This window comes from Mandrillus leucophaeus, unplaced genomic scaffold (assembly GCF_000951045.1).
Source record: "Mandrillus leucophaeus isolate KB7577 unplaced genomic scaffold, Mleu.le_1.0 Scaffold28, whole genome shotgun sequence".
Taxonomy (NCBI): Eukaryota; Metazoa; Chordata; class Mammalia; order Primates; family Cercopithecidae; genus Mandrillus; species Mandrillus leucophaeus.
The window spans coordinates 3090511-3111138 of record NW_012102920.1 but is presented as its reverse complement, the minus strand read 5'-3'; the positions used below and the strand labels follow the sequence as shown (position 1 = coordinate 3111138).

Here is a 20628-nt window from a genome sequence, read left to right as displayed (position 1 = left end):
CCCCAGCGGCACCCCCACACCCCGATACACGCCCCCTCAGCGGCACCCCCACACCCCGATCCACGCCCCCCCTGCGGCACGCCCACAACCCGGATCCACGCCCCGCCAGCGTCACCTCCCCTCCAACCGTGCTTTTCCGGAAGGCAGCGCTGCCCCCACCCCCGCCGCGCTGGTCCTGGCTCCTCTTGACCTGCTTGGAGCCGCCCCATCTGGCTGCTGTTGTGGGTTCCAGGACAGCCACGTGAGGGCTGTTTACAGAGCGAAGGAAGTGGCTCCTAACAGACGACAGACGCTTCTCAAAAGACACCTGCTCTTCCTGTAGAACAGACTTTTTCAGCAGGATTTTCCTTTCAGTGAAACGTGATTTGACTTGAAAAGGAACCCAGGGAGAAGTCTGAGTCCACAGCTGTCCGGGTGTGAGCGTGAGCGGGTAGAGGTGTGCCCTTGTTTGCCTCAGGCTGTCTGATTTTCTCAGGCTGTTTTTTCTGTTTCTGTCCATGGAGGAAGAGAAAGATGACGGCCCAGAGGTATGTAACTCAGGGGGCCAGATCCCTGGACTTCCCAGTTGGGGGGCATTTCTGGACCCAGAGAAGGGTCCTCTTGGCGTCTGCTCTGCCGCGCTCTTTGGCCCCATGGCTTCTTGGTGCCTGAGGACTATGGGAGTGGTGGTTCTGGCCCCTCTCTGCCGCCTGTCACAGCTGCCAGCGCGTGTGAGACGCGTGAGTTCACAGCGAGGACAGCCAGTGGTGCCCCATGGGCATTTTTTCACGGAGTTGGGGGGGTACAGCCAGCGGTGACCCATGGGCATTGCCTGAGGCCTTGTCTTTTCTTCCCCTAAGGTCACAATTGCTACTTCCAGTTTTCCCTTAGGACTTTGCCTGATGATTTTGCTTAGAATCTTTTTCTTTCTTTTTTATTTTTTCCCCAAGACGAAGTCTTGCTCTGTCACACAGGCTGGAGCGCAATGATGTGATCTTGGCTCACTGCGGCCTCCGCCTCCTGGGTTCAAGTGATTCTCCTGCCTCAGCCTCCCCAGTAGCTGAGACTACAGGCAAGCACCACCACACCCAGCTAATTTTTGTATTCTTAGTAGAGACCAGGTTTCACCATGCTGGCCAGGCTGGTCTCGAACTCTTGACCTCGTGATCTGCCTGCCTAGGCCTCCCAAAGTGCTGGGATTACAGCTATGGGCCACTGTGCCGGGCCTTAGAATCTTTTTCTTAGTCAAACATCTGTAGCCACATCACAAAGGCCTTTTTTCCTAAACCAGAAAACTGGACCCATTAAAGCAACAGTGAAAAGCTAGAAAAGGCTGAGCTGCTCCACTGCAGGAGAGCGTGTGACCAGGTCATGGGCCATTGCATGATAGGCCTTCCTTGGATAATCTGTCCCAGAAGCGGTTGCTGGGCTCAGAGGGACTCACTTCGCTTCCTTAAGTGAAGGACATGGTCGTAGGTGCTTCTGTGCACCCCACTGATTGAGAGTGAGCGTAGGGGTGCCCCTGTCCTGAAGCAGAAGCTCCCAGGGCTTGTATTTGCCTTCTGAACCAAGTTCAAAGGGCTCAGCTTTCTGGGCACATCCTCATTCAGTCTTGGTGCAGAATTGTGTCTTTGAAATGCGTCTGAGTGCTCTTCCGACTTCCCTGGATTTTCTTTTTCTCTTTTTCTTTTTTTTTTTTTTGAGACGGAGTCTCGCTCTGTCGCCCAGGCTGGAGTGCAGTGGCACAGTCTTGGCTCACTGCAAGCTCCGCCTCCCGGGTTCACGCCATTCTCCTGCCTCAGCCTCCCGAATAGCTGGGACTACAGGTGCCCGCCACCACGCCCGGCTAATTTTTGAATTTTTAGTAGAGACGTGGTTTCACCGTGTTAGCCAGGATGGTCTTGATCTCCTGACTCGTGATCCGCCCGCCTCGGCCTCCCAAAGTGCTGGGATTGCAGGCGTGAGCCACCGCGCCCAGCCCTTCCCTGGATTTTCTGGCATGGATGGGAGTCCTGCTTCTCTGTAGCAGGAGATGGGGGTGGGTGCTGCTTTAGGCCTTGGCTCTTGTGTGGAAACTTGCAGGCTGAACCAGTGGCCTCCCCCGCCCTATCCAGTTACTGGCTGCCTGGGAGGAAGATGTGATGCCGGCAGGAATGGAGAGGGCTGCCTTGTCTGGCTGGTGTCTTCTTGTTTTCTCTTTCACTTCTTGGGGAGCCACCAGCATCCTCTGCTGTCACTCACTCAGCATCCTGTCCTCACCCTCTCTTCCCTCCCTCCCGCGGACCTGGACTTCTGAAGTCCGGCTGCTCCAGGAGATGGCAGCACACAGAGCCTTCTTGGCCTCCCTCTCGGCTGCCGCTGCCTCCTTGTCTGGCATGTGAACTGGTGTTAAATGTTCTCAGAATGCAGATGGCTCATAGGGGTTTCGAGCACTGCTCCTGCTGGGGCTGAGGGGACACTGAGAGGGGGCCTTGGCCTCCCCTGTGGCCGGGCCTGCTCCCTGAGACCTGCATCCCAGGGATCGTGTCGCCAGCATGCAGGTGTGTGAGTGACGGCCCTGCCCTGCTGTATCCCAGTGACCGAGGAAGCCAGATTGCTCTCTGAATGCTTCGTAGCGGGGGGCTCAGAGGACCCCAGCACCCCGGGCGAGATCACTGCTTGCTGGGTCTCCGGGGCTGCTGACTTCTCTTCTAAGTCCCAGCTCTCATCTTGCTGCTCTGAGCAAGTCTGGGCTGGGAAGCCCATCCATGCCCGCCTGACCCCATGCTCTCTGCTGCAGGCTGGCTTCTGCCTGGGCACCGCTCTGCACTCTTGGGGGCTGTGGTTCACGGAGGAAGGTTCACCGTCCACCATGGTAATCACCTCACGCTTCCCTGGGGCCAGACCTGGATGGGCCGTGGGCTTTTTCACCTCTCCCTGCCCCCATCCCCTGGCTCATTCCTGCCAGCCTGTGGTTGGGGTGGGGGCAGGCTTAGGGCTAGGGTTAGTTTTGTGGCCCTGCTGATGGGCACCATGTCCCCACTCTTGGCCAGCTGACGGGGATTGCGGTTGGAGCCCTCCTGGCCCTGGCCTTGGCTGGTGTTCTCATTCTTTTCACGTTCAGAAGGCTTAGCCAATTTCGTGAGTATCTTGGTTCTGACTCTGGCCTGGGGGGTTGGGGGAAAGCGTGGGTGCCTTGGGATGTGTTTTGAGCCCCTGGGAGGGGTCCTCACGTCCACGGTGGGTTTGGCTAGAATCCAGTGGCCCATCTGGGCTCAGGCTGAGCACGTCGGTTCCAGGAAGCCAAGTCTGTTCAGAGCCCTTTCTGTTCTCCTCTCCTGAGCAAGGCTTCAGTGGGAAGAGGGGAGAGCCCCCTTTGTTGGAGGCGAGCCTGTTACCCAGGCCCCCTTCCCTCGTGCTGTCTGAGTATGGCCAGGTACTGGCGGGGACGAGAGTACTGACTGTGCACACCTGCATGTCCAGGACCAGGCCTGTGCCACGGCTCTACCTCAGGCCGTCTCTTCATCCCCCTGCAGGACAAGCGCAGCCCACTCCTCAGTACCGGTTCCGAAAGAGAGACAAAGTGATGTTTTACGGCCGGAAGATCATGAGGAAGGTAGCTGGTGCTTGGGGCCCCAGGTTGCACACGGCTTCCCGGAGCAGGCCCCTGCGGGAGGGACCCCCTCCTGCTGCGGGCTCCCCCAGTCCGGGCAGTGCTTGGCATGTGCCGCCGTGTCCCCGGCTTCCCAGCTCTGCCACCAGGCTCAGGGTTTGGGGAACATTATAAATCGTGCCAAATGGTGTCTGCTTCCTCCAGCTGAATCCAGCGTGTTTTACCCAGAAATAAGCCCCCACCCTCTCAGGCCTCAGCTCCCCCTGGCCTGAAGGGGCAGCTCCGGGAATGGCTGTGGTGGACAGTGGCCGGAGGGGAGAGAAGGTCCTGTCTGCCCCTAGAGTGGATGTTTATTTTAACAAGAAATGAGAGCAGAAAGCTGCTTTGTAAGAACATCGCTGGGGCCCGGTGGGTGCAGAAGGCCTCACGCTCTGCCAGAGGTTTCTGACTCTGGTGCTGAGCTTGGAGGTCTCTGCCAGGCTTTAGGGTGCTGGACTGAGGACAGAGTCCATCCCCTGGGATTGGAGGGGCTAAGTTCCCTGGTTACCGGCATGTGTGATCTAAGCTAAAAGCTGCGTGGCTCACTTTGAGTGTCTGGGTGGTTCCGGAACCTAGACACAGATCCCTGGGCCGGGGCTCAGGAATCTGAGTTCAACAAGCCCCGATCCGGAGAATAAGCACCCTTGGTTTAACCCTTCCTGGGCTTTGGCCAGTTGGGTTGTCAGTGGCCTCCCCTGGCCGCCTCCTTGCACTCCTGAAGGGCCCAGGAAGTGCTCAACAGACCACCCAGAAGCTTCACAGAAACCACACAGACTGATCCCTTTAAAGCAATCTTTGTTACCTTTCTCTGGTTGTACAGCTAATTCATGTTCTTCACGGAAAATTGAAAAACTCGGCCGGGCGCGGTGGCTCACGTCTGTAATCCCAGCACGTTGGGAGGCTGAGGTGGGCCGATCATGAGGTCAGGAGTTTGAGACCAGCCTGGCCAACATGGTGAAACCCCGTCTCTACTGAAAATACAAAAATTAGCTGGGCGTTGTGGTGGGCGCCTGTAATCCCAGCTACTCGGGAGGCTGAGGCAGGAGAAACGTTTGAATCCGGGAGGCGGAGGTTGTGGTGAATTGAGATGGTGCCACTGCACTGCAGCCTGGGCAACAAGAGCAAAACTGTGTCTAAAAAAACAAAAAAAGAAAGAAAGAAAATTGAGAAACTCAAGAGGGGAGGGAGTGGGTGTCTGTGGCTCATCTGTTCTCATCAGCGTTAAGTGCTGTGAAAGGGCAGATGAGTTAGGGCTGCTGTACGCTGGGTCTGGAACAGGCTCAGGCGGCCGGGACAGGGCGCGGGGCGATCTGTTGAGTGTCGACCATCATCCAGTGGCCCCACAGAGGACAGGGAAGCGGAGGGCCTGGGAGGAAAGCCGCAAGGCCAACAGCTCTGGACCGAAGGGCAGCAGGCAGTGGTGCCCGAGTGAGGTGGCCCTGTGAGCATGCAGGGTGTGACCCAGGCCTCTGCTGTTCTGGGCAGTCAAGCAGGCAGTGCCTGAGAAAAGGGAAGAAGACTGTTCCAGATATGGGACAGAGTGGGCAGTGGCCCCAGGTCAGAGGGAAAGTGATGGGGGGAAGGTCGGTGGGGACAGTGGCGGATTTTTAAAGGGTTATAGGAAAGGGTTGTGTTGAACAGCACGAAAGCCAAGGATGGAGTGGCTGTCAGCCTTCGGGGCAGCGGGGCCGGCCGGCATGAAGCCCTGGAGCTTTGGAGGGTTGGCTGTTTGGGGACAGTGAGGATGATCCCAAGGATGTGTGGGGCTGTATCACTCACTGCCAACATCCCTCACAGGCCAGGCGGGGTGGGGAAATGGCACAGCCAGACCCCAGGAGCTGAAGCTGGGCCTGCGGGAGGCTCACAGGCAGGTTCTGAGGACTGACCCCCGTGACGAAGAGCCTGGACCCTGCGGCTTGCAGGGTCAGTGCCTGGTGTCTCCCTTGGCTCTGCAGGTGACCACGCTCCCCAACACCCTTGTGGAGAACACCGCACTGCCCCGGCAGCGGGCCAGGAAGAGGACCAAGGTGCTGTCTTTGGCCAAGAGGTACTGAGTGTCCTTCAGACCACATCCTGCCTGGGGTGCCCCCCACGGTGCTGGCCTCCTCGACCCTGAGCTGCCTGGCGTGTCGGCCGCTGACGCTGTGGGTTTTGAACCTGCCTGGTCTGCTCAAGGCTACTGTGTCTCTGCCTATAGGATTCTGCGTTTCAAGAAGGAATACCCGGCCCTGCAGCCCAAGGAGCCCCCGCCCTCCCTGCTGGAGGCCGACCTCACGGAGTTCGACGTGAAGAATTCTCACCTACCATCGGAGGTTCTGTACATGCTGAAAAATGTTCGGTAAGAGCAGGGATGAGCCCCGAGGGCTGCTGCAGCTCCCGTCCTCCGGGCTTCTCACTGGGGACTGGCTCCAGCTTGGCTGTCTTGTGTTGGGGGATGGTTGGCAAAGCCCATCGTGGGGCTGCTGGTGTCTGTGCCCCGTGGCAGGGCCTCATGGTCTGCTGGCTCCTTCACCAGGTCTTTCTTGTTCTGTTGAACAATTTCCAGTATTTCATCTTCAGCAATGAACCCAGAGCAAGAGCGAGAACGGTGTGGTGGATCCAAAGTCTGGAGCCTGGGTTCTGCTCTGCGCTCCCGTCTTGCTGACTGGCCCCTGGACTGCACCCCTTCCAGTCCCTGGCCCAGCTCACCATCCTGGAGGCCACCTTTGCCTTCCTCCCGTGTGCGTGTGGCTCAGGTTCACGGGTCAAGAAGTTCTCTGAGCTGATGGAAAACAGGCTCATGGGAATTTCAGAAGTTGACAGTTGTGTTCGGCAGTGATGCCGTGTGGTTTGTTGGTCAGCCGCGTGGACCCATAGCACAAGGCCTGGCGCCAGTGGGGTCGGTGGCCGTGAGCTCTCCAGACTCTGGCGGAGACCGTCCTCCTCCCCTGGAAGGCCGTCCCACAGCGCCCTCTGGCTCTTGCAGGGTCCTGGGCCACTTCGAGAAGCCGCTGTTCCTGGAGCTTTGCAAACACATCGTCTTTGTGCAGCTGCAGGAGGGGGAGCACGTCTTCCGGCCCGGGGCGCCAGACCCCAGCATCTGTGTGGTGCAGGACGGGCGGCTGGAGGTCTGCATCCAGGACGCTGTGAGTCGCAGGGTGGCGGGGCACTCACCTCCACGTCTGTCATCTCAGGTTCTTAAACGTTTCCCACTGAAAAGCGAGGCAAATTTTTTATTTTAATTTCTTTCGGGGAAAACTCACCGTTTTTATTTTTATTACATTTTATTTAATTTCTTGAGACAGGCTTTCACTCTGTCACCCAGGCTGGAGCGCAGTGGTGCAATCTAAGCTCACTGAGGCCTCGATTTCCTGGGCTCAAGCGATGCTCATGCCTCAGCCTCTCCAGCAGCTGGGATTACAGTTGTGTGTCACCACGCCCGCCTCACTTTTAAAGTTTTTTTGTAGAGATGGAGTCTCACTTGGTTGCCCGGGCTGGTCAGCAATTCCTGTGCTCAGGTAACTCTCCCTTCTCGGCCTCTCAGAGCACTGGAATTGCAGGCATGAGGCCTGGGCCTGGCAGCTGTTTTAAATGTTTCTTCCAAGTCCTCGGAATACTCCCTTTGATGGTTTAGTACTAAGTCACTGTATTGATTTGCCATAATCAATTGAGACCTTGCTCTATTTTCAGGTTTCTAACAAAATTAAATTATTTTAATTGTAAGAAAATAATTAAGGCCAAGGTGGGAAGATCGCCTGAGCCCACAGGTTAGAGACCAGCGTGGACGACATAGTGAGACTCCTTCTCTACAAAAAGTAAAAAATAATTATCCAGGCATGGTGGTAACACCTGTGGTCCCAGCTACCTGGGGGCCAAGGTGGGAGGATCACTTGAGTCTGGGAGGTCGAGGCTGCGGTGAGCTGTGTTCACGCCACTGCACCGCAGCCTGGACGACAGAGTGAGACCCTGTCTCCAAAAAAAAAAAAAAAAAAAAAATTCAGGTATGAATCCATGCAGGACCTCAATACTTGTTTCCTGCCTCTGTTGAATTCTGCCCTTTGAATCGCTGCTCAGGGGTGGGAGCTGGGCCAGACCCTGCCGCGGCCTCTTCGGCGTGTGTGGCTCCCCCGCAGGGTGGCGTGGCTTTGTCTGTCCAGGCAGTTGCGACCCAGACTCCTCATTGCTTGTTCCCATTGAAAGCACACACTTAGCAAACCCTGGGCTTTGTATGATCATCGCCCTGACCTGCAGGGCTCCTGCCAACTGTGGTCCCGGCAGTGGGCACGGACCCCATGCCAGCTTCGGCACTGCCTGTCGGGGCTTCTAGACCAAAAGTGCTGCTGGGCAAAGTGTTTGGTTCTCAGGTTTGTCGCTTCGTCTGTGGCTGGACTTGATGGGTTGTTAGGAGGGAAAGGGGCTTGGTTCCCCCATCTGGGGAAGCTGGAGCCAGTAGCTTCTGGGGATGGGGCCGCCCAGCTGGTGAAGCAGAGGCTTTTGTTGCCGCTCGTGCGGGGCCTCCTCAAGGACCAGAACCCGTGTCCCTCTGTCCTTTGGACTAGATGGGAGGGGCTCATGGAGGGGACTGGGGCCAGATTTGGGCAACTTCATAAATAATTTTCCTGGGTCAAGCTGAGATGAAGTGCTTACATTGTTAAATCACCAAAAGAATGTGGTTTCTTTTCTTTTTTTTTTTTACCTAATGGAAAATTATATCAAAGTTCTGGAATTTAGGCTGGTACTAACTGAATCGGTCCTCGGAGCCCTTATAGTTAGTTCAGCAAACAAACAGGCTCTGCGAGCTTTTGCCTCAGTCCCCACCCTGAAGACGAGTCGTGAGATGGAGAGGTGGGTCTCCTCCTTCGTCTCCGTTTTCCTTGCTGCTGCTTCCTGCATGTTGTACCCCTGAGGCCAGCGGGTCCGTCTCGTCCCCTGCCCTCCATCCGAGGCACTTGCTGTCATGGCGCCTCAGAGGTGCAGGCCTGTGGCCCCACTGCGCTGGGCTGGGCTGAGCCTCCGCCAGGCCCCGCGGTCACAGCCCGGGACCTGACGGCGCCCCCTCTGCTCTCCAATCGTAGGACGGCACCGAGGTGGTGGTGAAAGAGGTTCTGGCGGGAGACAGCGTCCACAGCCTGCTCAGCATCCTGGACATCATCACCGTGAGTGCCCCACCGCCTGGCCCTCAGAGTGCCCCTGGGTCGGCCCTGGAGGCCTGGTTTTTCTGTCTTGCCTGGGCAGCCGGCAGTGGTTAAAGGCCAGTTCTCTACAGTGACGTGAGGGGAGCGGGGTTTGGTCCAGGAAGGAGGGAGGAAGGAGGAGGGAGCTTCATTCTGGCCACAGTGCATTGAAGAATAGCCGGGCATGTGGTTAAGAGTTTTGGTTGGGTTGTCTCTTAAATGACTGTTTTTGAACTGGGCAATAAATGCATGTGGTTCAGCCTTTAAAAAGCACAAAGCGTCATACAGAGAAGGTGTTTTCTCCTCTCCTCAGGCCCAAGGCCCTCCCGGGGGACCTGCCGCCCCTGTTTCCTGCAGGTCCTGCTGGGCTCTTCCCTGCTGGCGCCATCTTTCTATGACTCCCAGTCTTTTGCTTTTCGTTGTTGCAGTGAATGGTCTCCTGTGCCCATCGTTTCCGATACTGGAGCCTGATCTGCGGGATAAATCCTTAGGGTGGACTTGCTGGGTCCCAGGGGATGCACACTCGTAATTTTGAAAGGTGCTGCTGGGCCGAGCGTGGTGGCTCACACCTGTAATCCCAGCACTTTGGGAGGCCGAGGTGGGTGGATCACGAGGTCAAGAGATTGAGACCAGCAAGGCCAACATGGTGAAACCCCATCTCTACTAAAAATATAAAAATTAACTGGGTATAGGGGCGGGCGCCAGTAATCCCAGCTACTCAGGAGGCTGAGGCAGGAGAATCACATGAACCCAGGAGGTAGAGGTTGCAGTGAGCCAAGATCAGGCCACTGCGCTCCAGTCTGGGCAACAAGAGTGAAACTCTGTCTCAAAAATAAATAAATAAATAATAAATAAATAAATAAAAATCATGTATCATGTTGTCTCATGATTTTTAACTTTTTATTTTGGGACAGTTCAAAAGTGAGCAAAAATAGTAAAATCACCCCATGTGCCCAACATTCACTAGGATGATTATTTTTTCGGCAGGGTCTCGCTCTGTCGCTTACGCAGTGGCATGATCTTTGCTCATTGCAACCTCCGCCTCCAGGGCTCAAGCGATTCTCTCACCTCAGCTTCCAAAGCAGCTGAGACTGCAGGCGTGCACCACCACACCTGGCTAATTTTGTATGTTTTTGTAGAGATAGAGATGAGGTTTTGCCATGTTGGCCAGGCTGGGCTCAAGGGATCTGCCTACCTCAGCCTCCCAAAATGCTGGGATTACAGGCCTGAGCCATCATGCCAAGTCATTAACTAGAAGTTGTTTTTTTGTTTGTTTTTGTTTTTGTTTTTGTTTTTTGAGAGGGAGTCTCGCTCTGTTGCTCAGGCTGGAGTGCAGTGGCACCATCTTGGCTCCCTGCAGCCACCATCTCCCAGGTTCAAGTGATTCTCCTGCCTCAGCCTCCTGAGTACCTGGGATTACAGGAATGTGCCATAACACCTGGCTAATTTTTGTATTTTTAGTAGAGACGGGGTTTCACCATGTTGGCCAGGCTGGTCTCTAACCCCGGACCTCAAGTGATCCGCCCGCCTCAGCCTCCCAGAATGCTGGGATTCCAGGCCTGAGCCACCGCGCCTGGCCCATTAACTGGAATTTAATGTCTGTTTAGTCTTTTTTTCTTTGAGTAAAACCTACATGCAGTGAAACAAATCTTTAGTGTCCATTAGCTGAATTTTGCTAAATGCCTATCAACTCAAAAGAGGTGTCTGATTTTAATCTTACTCTTTTGAGTTATACCTTTTGCATTCATTGTTAGCTGTGTATCGAGGTAACTTCTACCTCAGTTTCTCTAGCTTTCGTTAGAAGAGTTTTCCAGAGCTCATCAGAACCCTGGCTCGGATGCATTCAGGCAGAACCAACCGCTAGGTCCTTGCATGAAACCTCGCACTGGAGCCTGGGTGGTGTCCTCTGATCTCATCCTACGTTCCTTTGCTCAGAAAGGATGTAACAAGCTCCAGCCAGACATTGGGGTGTCCAGGATGCTCACTGTGCTCCCCAGCAGATGGGCACAGGTGGGCGTTGAGCTGTTTGGGGCCTGGGGTGGAGGCATGGATGGGACCTCGGCATCTCGTTGTGCTCCCTGGGACCTGTATATCTTTGTGAGACGCGTGGCCTGTGCTGGGGAGGCCGCCGGCCTGGGGAGGGAGAGGACACCCACTTCCTTGGAGCTGCCATTAGAAGGCCGGTGCTCATCTTCGAGGGAGCGCCCAACATGGCTTGGGCAGAGTGGGGTCCCGGCCACCAGACCCACCTCTGTGTGCCTCTTTGGAGCCTCTGGTTAGTGTGTCTCTGGAGCTATGGTGGGCTTCTCAGGGACTCCTGGATGTGTAAGGGGCACCTGTGGGCCTGAGAAAAGCTGGGAAAGGACTAGAGAAGCGTTGGTCTATGTGGATGTAAACCTGTTCGGCACGGGGCATCAGTATGCGTCCTACCTTGGATGATTCGTTTCTCTTTAAGCAAAAAGTAGCTTCACTGGGGTAGAGGCTTTCTCTGTTATTTCTTGTTCTTTCTGATCTTGATCTTGTTGTGATATTCCAGTTGGGCCTCACTTATCACAGCACAGCGATGCCTGTGGCAGGAGAGGGGAGCTGTGTGCTGAGACGGGCCCGGTTCCTCTCGGCCACTGCGACCTGTCTCGTCCGCATTGGTGTCACAACCCCTCTCCCTTAGGGGCGGGAATGGGTCTTCCCTGAGTGTAGTAGGAGTAAAAAATGGGGGGTGGTTGGCTGAGCACGGTGACTCACGCCTGTAATCCCAGCACTTTGAGAGGCCAAGGCGGGAGGGTCACAAGGTCAGGAGACCAAGACCATCCTGGCCAACATGGTGAAACCCGTCCCTACTAAAAATACAAAAATTAGCTGGGCATGGTGGTGGGCGCCTGTAGTCCCAGCTACTCGGGAGGCTGAGGCAGGAGAATCCCTTGAACCAGGGAGTTGGAGGTTACAGTGAGCTGAGATCGCGCCATTGCACTCCAGCCTGGCGACAGAGTGAGACTCCGACTTCGTCTCCAAAAAAAAAAAAAAAAAGAGTGATATCTGAGAGAGATAATTCTGTATTGTGATAGGTTGATCATCTGGCGTGACATTGTTTTTGTCTCATCAAACTTTTGTGTTTGTCATTTTAACAAAATTTAAATTCTTGCAAAATAACACGGACAGATTCTAAAAACATACTTAAACTTTTATCAACAGTGGCCATCTGTCCCCGCACACTGAAAACGCTTCGGTTCCTTCTGAGCAGCTTTTCTTGCTGTTTCCTAACCCATCCGTTCTAGACACGCTGACTTCCTGTCGTGGGAGATGACGTGTGGCTGCGCGGATGGCCCCCATGCCTCACGCTACGCTCCCAGCTGCGCCGCTCATGGGCAGCCGTTTCGACTTCATGGATGCTATTCACAGCTGAGCTGTGTAGTGTACTACAGTTACATTTCCTTTCTCGCCACTTTCTGTTTTCCTGGAGTGAACAGTTGTGTGATTTCTGGCTGCTTGGTGATTTTTCTGTGCACCTGTTACAGACTCACACCCTGAACCAGCGGCTCCATGAACGCTGCTTTGCTCTGGGAAAAGCGCCTCCCAGGAGCCCCCATCCTCCTGCCCAGTCGGACCCTCCCCAGGCCTGCTGTCCAGCCGCCATCCCGGGGCCACCCACCCTTCCTTCCCCCGCACAGGGCTCTTGCTGCTGCTTTCTCGGCCGGCGTGTTTGGTGGAGCAAATCCTCCGTTCGCTTCCTGAAACAGGGTGCCAGGGAGGTGTATGTTTTGAAACCTTAGAAATCTAGAATTGTCTTTATTCTACACCACCTTTGTGTTTTTGTTGTACTTTTTCTTTCTTTTTTTTTTTGTTTTTAAGACGGAGTCTCGCTCTGTCGTCCAGGCTAGAGTGCAGTGGCCGGATCTCAGCTCAATGCAAGCTCCGCCTCCCGGGTTCACGCCATTCTCTTGCCTCAGCCTCCCGAGTAGCTGGGACTACAGGCGCCCGCCACAGCACCTGGCTAATTTTCTGTTTTTCAGTAGAGATGGGGTTTCACCGTGTTAGCCAGGATGGTCTGGATCTCCTGACCTCGTGATCCGCCCTCCTCGGCCTCCCAAAGTGGTGGGATTACAGGCGTGAGCCACCGCGCCCGGCCCTTTTGTTATAATTTCTAGAAGATTTTTCAACTTTATTTTCCAAATCTTCCATTCAATTTTTAATTTCTGTCATATTTTTCATTTCAAGAGTTTTTTTTTCTGTGAATTTTTTTTTTTTTTTTTTTTTGAGATGGGGTCTTTTTTTTTTTTTTTTTGAGACAGGGTCTTGCCTTGTTGCCCAGGCTGGAGTGCAATGGCGTGATCTCAGCTTACTGCACCTCCTGCCTCCCGGGTTCAAACGATTCTCCTGCCTCAGCCTCCCAAGTAGCTGGGATTATAGTCAACCGCCATCGTGCCTGGCTAATTTTTTTGTATTTTTAGTAGGGACGAGGTTTCACCATGTTGGTCAGGCTAATCTCAAACTCCTGACTCAGGCGATCCGCCCGCCTCAGCCTCCCAAAGTGCTGGGATTACAGGCGTGAGCCACCGCGCCTGGCCCTGAGTGTTCTTTTTAAAAAATTATCTTGTTCTTACTTCCTGGATAAAGTAAGATGCGTATTCTTTTGCTCCTGAGTTGTTTCTGACCTGAGTTTCTCTTCTCTGTTTATTTTGGTTTCTGTCTTTCCAATCAGGGACTTTTCTGCCTCCAGCAGTCGCTTTATGTGTGAGTGAAGTCCTTACTGAACGCAGGTGTGCAGACCCACATAGCTGCATCTCACAGAAATAACGTGGAGCCCAGGAGGCAACACAAAAGCACACACTGTGTAATTTCACTCACCTGAGGCTCAGCCGCCAGCTGCACTGACACTGGAGGACAGAGGCTGGCCAGCCAGCTTTCTCCGTAAAAGGCCAGAGCATAAATATTTCAGCTTTACGGGCCACGTGCTCTCTCTTGCAGCTACTCAATGTGGCCATCTAGTGTTCCAAAAAAAACTTCCTTTACAAAACCCTGCGGCTGGGCTGGAGGGACTTGGCCCTGGTGTTTGGCCCTGCTGGGGTAAAAGGTCTCATTAGTGGTTGCCTGTTAGAGGTTTAGGTTGGGATCGACTCAGGGAGGCGTAAGGTAATCTGGATTACTGGAAATGTTCTGTCTTGACTTCGGTGGGAGTTACATGGGTTAACTACAAAACAAAAAGAGCGTGATCCACCTGAAAGCTGCGTATAGGCTGCGTGTGCATGGGGTCAGGGTTCACTAATGGGGGACACTCCCTGCAGGAGGACTGAGAAGGACACTGGCTCTTTCCTTCCTGATTTGGGAGCCCACAGGTCAGGGTCTGTAGGTGTTTTTTTTAGGGCAGCTTCTCAGAAAGAAATCTGCCTATGTCTCGCTGTGGTGGCACGAGGCTGGGGGAGGAGTCTGGGGGGGAGGCTCCCATCTGGAGTGGACGCTGTTGGGGAAGAGCCTGGGGGTGTCCCTGCCTGAAGTGGACACTGTTGGGGAGGAGCCTGGGGGTGTCCCTGCCCGAAGTGGACACTGTTGGGGAGGAGCCTGGGGGTGTCCCTGCCCGAAGTGGACGCTGTTGGGGAGGAGCCTGGGGGTGTCCCTGCCTGGAGTGGACACTGTTGCAGAGGAGTCTGGGAGTCCTCCCGCCTGGAGTAGACACTGTTCTTGGGTTCGTAGCCACACCTGATGTCCTTGGGCTCCTACCTGCTCGCTTCACCTTCTCCAGAGAATCCTTGGTAGTCCGCGGGCCATGGGGAAAGGCCATTTCCAGCCTGTTGGGGTCAGGAAAGTGACTTGGGTTGGCCTACCCCTCTGCCCGTCTCCCCTGCGTGTTAGCCTGGTGCTGGGTCTGCAGTGAGGACCGATCCTCTCTCCCCGTCTCCCCTGCGTGTTTGCCTGGTGCTGGGTCTGCAGTGAGGACCGGTCCTCTCTGTCTGGGTTCTGCACATCTAAGCCAAGTCTCAGCTTCCCTTAGAGGGTCCCCACCAGCCCTGACTCTGTCACTTGCTTTCATCAGCCACGAAAATTTCAGTGACATTTTTTATCTACTCTTAGCTTTTGTCTTTATCCTTGGAGGTTTGTATCTTTTTAAGAGAGCAGAGATAAGCATCTATATTCCACAACAGGACGAAGATAAGCATTTACCTTCAACTTACCTTTCTTTTTTGGAGACAGAGTCTCACTCTGTCACCTAGGCTGGAGTGCAGTGGCGTGATCGTGGCTCACTGCAACCTCCATTTCCTGGGTCCAAGTGATTCTTGTGCTTCAGCCTCCCGAGTAGCTGGGACTACAGGTGTGCACCAGCACGCCCGTGTAATATTTGTATTTTTAGTAGAAACAGGTTTTCACCATGTTGGCCAGGCTGGTCTCGAACTCCTAACCTCAAGCAATCTGCCCTCCTGGGCCTCCCAAAGTGCTGGGATTACAGGTGTGAACCACTGTGCCCGGCCCAACCCACCATTTTTAATGGGAGGTAGGCTTTATTATTTTAATTTTCACAAAGTTGTTACAAAATACTGTAGATACACAAAAAAGCGTGATGTTGCCAGGAATGGCGGTTGGACCTATAGTCCTGGCTGTTCGGGAGAGGAAAGAAGTTTGTTGAGCCTCGTAGTTCTCGGCCAGCCCAGACAACATAGCAGGACCCTGTCTCTAAAACAAGTAGGCATGACACTGCAAACAGGCATGTCAACTCGAACCCAGGTTATATAGTTTTAACCCTGGTTGGCTAGAACACAGGTTAGCTGCACACTGCCGGCTCTGTCCACGTTACCTACGTGTGTGCTCTCACTTCGCCCTCTCTTTTCTTCAGAGATAGCCACTTTTCTGAATTTTCTTTGGTACTTATACAATATGTAGTATAATTTTGCTTGACTCTAAATCTCATAAGTGGCATCACACCACAATTCCTCGCCTTTCTTTTTTCTTTTTTTTTCTTGAGACGGAGTCTTGCTCTGTCGCCCAGGCTGGAGTGCAGTGGCCGGATCTCAGCTCACTGCAAGCTCCGCCTCCCGGGTTGAGGCCATTCTCCTGCCTCAGCCTCCCGAGTAGCTGGGACTACAGGTGCCGCCACCTCGCCCAGCTAGTTTTTTTGTATTTTTTAGTAGAGACGGGGTTTCACCGTGTTAGCCAGGATGGTCTCGATCTCCTGACCTCGTGATCCGCCCGTCTCGGCCTCCCAAAGTGCTGGGATTACAGGCTTGAGCCACCGCGCCCGGCCACCTCACCTTTCTTAATTTGAGCAGCATTGCGAACGTGAGATTCGTCTGCGTGAGTGGCTGTCGTGCTCATTCGGTTGTTGAAGCCACCGTTGATTTACCCGTGGCTGAGTGACAGCTGGGTTGGGTGTGACTGCTGGCTGCTACATACAGCACTGCTGAGATCTGAAGACGTGCAAGTGTGGGAGCCCTCGGGGACCCCTGCCTGCCAGGGGAGCTGCATGTCCACCTGGGCTTCCCAGCATCCAGCCTGTCCTGTGGTTTTCACAGCTTCCTGATTTTGGGTAAGGTGGTGAGGGCATGGTTTTTTGAAGTAAACAAGTGCATTTGAAATAGAACACACAAAAGCCATTTTTAGCAACAGCTGCTAAGTTGTTATGCCTTTCCCCCGCCTGCCCTCAAACACACGCACGTGCTCGTCTCCCTGATTCCAGCGTGGAGATGAGACTTGCCCAGCTGACGCGGTTGGTGGGGGTGTCTCTCCCTGAGCCTGGAGCGGGCCGTGATTTCAGTCGCTGGACCCGGCTGTTAGGGTTGGCAGATGACGCCTCTCAACCGTTCTGTGCTTGTGTTTCTTGTGGTGTGGCGTAGCTCTCTTCAGGAGGAGCTTTCTCTACATAAAGGTTTTGAAAGGAACGGAACAAAATGCCAAGCGGAAGAAAAATTGCTGAGTCTCGGAGCTCGATTAGCACGTGCCAAGAGCTGAGTATCTGGTGTCTCGACGTGCGGGGCCCGCAGCAGGCGTGAGTGTCGGCCAGCTGTGCTTTGGAGCCCAGCGGCCTCCAAGTTCCTTGTTTGGGTTCTCGTTTATGTGGCCTCGTGCAGGAAGGTACATTAGAGTCCTGAACGGCAGCGGCCGTGAGCCTGGTCTACACAGGTGAGCAGCCGCTGTTTGATTTAGTATCTGTGGTGATGTGTTAGGCATCTTCATTCTGGCTCTCAAAGAAGGAAATGAAGGTTTTATTTTTAAATAAAATGGGAGAGTTCCAGTTCTGCTGTGGCAAGGTAGTGCCACACCAGCGTGTCCTGCTGATTAGTGAAAAACTCCGGACAAAATGCAGCAAACAGTCCTTGGAGGACTCGGAAAATAAAGCCAGGAGGTTGCGGATGGGAATCAAAGCGCGGAGCCGCCACGCACGAGGGTTCTGCTTCCTGCTTTTTCATTTTCTTCTGTTACTCATGGCCCTGCCTCGATGGTCACCCAGTTATGGAGCAAAACCCCTGATGGGAATCCTCCAAAAGCACCAGAAGGTCCCCAAGGGCCAGAGAGAGTGTGCGGCTCTCAGGGAGGGGAGAGCCGGGGAAGCAGATGCACGGAGTGTGTCTGTGAACCTGTACAAGGCTCAGGACAGACCCAGAGCAGCATAACAAAGACTTTGAAACTGCATTAAGATTCAAACTTCAGGCCGGGTGCGGTGGCTCACGCCTGTAATCCCAGCACTTTGGGAGGCCGAGGCGGGCAGATCACAAGGTCAAGAGATCGAGACCATCCTGGCCAACATGGTTAAACCCCGTCTCTACTAAAGATACAAAAAATTAGCCGGGCATGGTGGCAGGCGCCTGTAGTCCCATCTACTCGGGAGGCTGAGGCAGAAGAATCACTTGAACCCGGGAGGCGGAAGTTGCAGTGAGCCGAGATCATGCTGCTGCACTCCAGCCTGGGCAACAGAGCAAGACTCTATCTCAGGGGGAAAAAAAAGTACTCAAACTTCAGGCTGGTGCGCTGGCTCACACCTGTAATCCCAGCACTCTGGGAGGCCGAGGCAGGTGGATCACATGAGGTCAGGAGATCTACACCAGCCTGGTCAACATGGTGAAACCCCGTCTCTACTAAAAATACAAAAATGTAGCCAAGTGTTGTGGTGAGTGCCTGTAATCCCAGCTACTCGGGAGGCCGAGGCAGGATAATCACTTAAACCTGGGAGGTGGAGGTTGCAGTGAGCCGAGATGGCACCATTGCACTCCAGCCTGGGTGGCAGAGTGAAACTCCGTCTCAAAAAACAAAAAAAAGATTCGAACTTCAGCTCAAATCTCAGACTGACTCCTGAGTGGGGCATGTGCAGGGCAGAGCAAAGCATCAGAACCAAGGCTTTGAAAACAGATACTGGAATCCACCATCCACAGATACAGACTTGTGATCTGAACCCAACCAGCTTAATCACCTGCTAAAACAAAGAAGGCAACATTCTCCGGAAAATTATATCCTAAATCCAGCCATTATAAATGATCACAATGGATACAACTGGTCTAAATACAACAACAAGGCAGATTGTCAGATTGGATGGAAAGTCCAAGACCCAACCTTATGGTGTCTGCAGGAAAAACCCACTTTAAATATCAATACCTAGATGGAAAACAAAAGGTTGCCTGGCGAAGTGACTCACACCTGTAATCCTAGCACTGTGGGAGGCTCGGGTGGGAGGATCGCTTGAGCACAGGAGTTCGAGACCAATCTGGGCAACACAGTGTCCCCGTCTCTACAGAAAATTTAAAATTAGGTTAGTGTGGTGCTGCACACCTGTGCTCCCGGCTACTCAGCAGGCTGAAGTGGGAGGACTGCTTGAGCCTGGGAAGTTGAGGCTGGAGTGAGCTGTGCATGAGCTACTTTACTATCGCTTAGGTGACAGAGGAGCAAGACACGTCCTCAAAAAAAAAAAAAAAAAAAGGGCCGGGCATGGTGGCTCACGCCTGTAATCCCAGCACTTTGGGAGGTGGGCAGATCACGAGATCAGGAGATCGAGACCATCCTGGCTAACACGGTGAAACCCCGTCTCTACTAAAAATACAAAAAAATAAAAACTAGCCAGGCGCGGTGGCGGGCCCCTGTAGTCCCAGCTACTCAGGAGGCTGAGGCAGGAGAATGGCGGGAACCCGGGAGGCGGAGCTTGCAGTGAGCCAAGATCGCGCCACTGCATTCCAGCCTGGGCGACAGAGCGAGACTCTGTCTCAAAAAAAATAAAGGCTGGAAGAAGATATACCATGAAAGCCCCAATTAAAAGAAAACTGGAGTGGCTGTATTAGTATCAGACAAAGTCGATGTCAGATGTGATGAAGGAATATTAGCAGGGATAAAAAGGGACAACACGGCCAGGCGTGGTGGCTCACGCCTTTAATCCCGGCACTTTGGGAGGCCGAGGCAGGTACATTACTTGAGGTCAGGAGTTCGAGACCAGCCTGGCCAACATGGTGAAAACCCATCTCTACTAAAAATACAAAAATGATCTGGAAATCACTTGAACCCAGGAGGCAGAGGTTGCAGTGAGCCAAGACTGTGCCATGGCACTCTAGCCTGGGCAATGCTGGTATTAGAAGATAAAACAAATCTCAGATCAGTGAGCCAAGCTTGTATCTTAAGAAGCTAGGAAAAGAAAAACAAATGAAACCCAAAGCATGCAGATGGAAGAAACTCATAAAGAGTAAGAATCAGTGAGACTGGAAATGGAAAAACAGGAGAGAAAATCCATGAAACCAAAAGCTGGCTCTTGGAAAATGTCAGTAAAATGAAAAATCCTGCAGCCAGACCAGTGTAGAAAAGAAGAGAAGACACAAACTACAAATATTAGACATGAAAGAGTGCACATGTCTACAAACCCTACAGACATAGAAGGACTAACAAGGAAATCTTTTGAACAACTTTATGCCCATGAAACCAACCACGCAGATTAAATCGACAAATTCCTTGAAAGACACAAACTACCAAAGTTCCCTCAGATGTAGATTATCTGAATAGCCGTATATCTACTAAAGAAATCCAATTAGTAGCTAAAATCCTTCCCACCTGGAAAACTCCGGATTTAGATGACTTCACTGGGGAATACTTCCCGAGACTTAGGACGTTAAGGATAAAATATGCTAATTTCACACAAACTTCTCCGGAAAAGTAGAAGAGGGGCTATTTCCCAGTTTAGTTTTTGAGGCGAGCAAGACCCGAACACCTAATCAGACGAAGACGTTACAAGACAGGAAAATTTCACACCAGTCACTCATCATTGGAAACATACATATCCTCCATGAAATATTACAGATTTGAGTCCAGCAGGATATGGAAAAGGATAATACATCATGATCGGTGGGATTTATTCCAGGAATGCAAAGCTGTTTCAACAGTTGAAAATCAGTTGATGTACTTTTCCACATTGACAGACTAAAGAAGAAAAGCCATCTGATTATCTTAATAAATGCAGAAAAAGCATTTGACAAAATTCAGCATCTGTTCATGATAAAAACTCTCAGCAACCAGGAGGAGAGAACTTCCTAAATCAAATAAAGGACATCTGTACTAAAAAATGAAAGCAAACATCTTGCTTGTTGGCAAAAGACTGAATATTTTCCCTTGAAGATTGGGAACAAGCCAGAGAGTGTGTGTATGTGTGTGTGTGTGTCTTTTTTTTTTTTTTGAGTCAGAGTCTCGCTGTATCACACAGGCTGGAGTGCAGTGGCGTGATCTCAGCTCACTGCAACCTCTGCCCCCGGCCCCGGGTTCAAGCAATTATCCTGCCTCAGCCTCCCGAGTAGCTGGGATTACAGGCGCCTGCCACCATGCCAGGCTAATTTTTTTTTTTTTTTTTTTTGAGACGGAGTCTCGCTCTGTCACCCAGGCTGGAGTGCAGTGGCACTATCTCGGCTCACTGCAAGCTCT

At 53.1% G+C, this 20628-nt stretch overlaps 1 protein-coding gene across 2 annotated transcripts in view; it reads left to right on the top strand.

Moving 5' to 3' along the window:
- The first annotated feature begins 113 nt into the window (after positions 1 to 113).
- The window catches only part of PNPLA7 (patatin-like phospholipase domain containing 7), an 83597-nt gene continuing 63082 nt past the window's right edge, over positions 114 to 20628 (top strand). Inside the window, exons 1-8 of one of the 2 annotated variants that reach the window (XM_011985147.1) lie at positions 148 to 527; positions 2759 to 2833; positions 3012 to 3099; positions 3495 to 3574; positions 5566 to 5657; positions 5808 to 5948; positions 6576 to 6735; positions 8665 to 8745. In XM_011985147.1, the coding sequence (XP_011840537.1) occupies positions 498 to 527; positions 2759 to 2833; positions 3012 to 3099; positions 3495 to 3574; positions 5566 to 5657; positions 5808 to 5948; positions 6576 to 6735; positions 8665 to 8745 (747 nt within the window). In that variant the 5' untranslated portion in view covers positions 148 to 497. Of the gene's footprint in view, positions 528 to 2758; positions 2834 to 3011; positions 3100 to 3494; positions 3575 to 5565; positions 5658 to 5807; positions 5949 to 6575; positions 6736 to 8664; positions 8746 to 20628 lie in introns of both variants that reach the window. The other variant, XM_011985148.1, reaches the window with a different exon arrangement.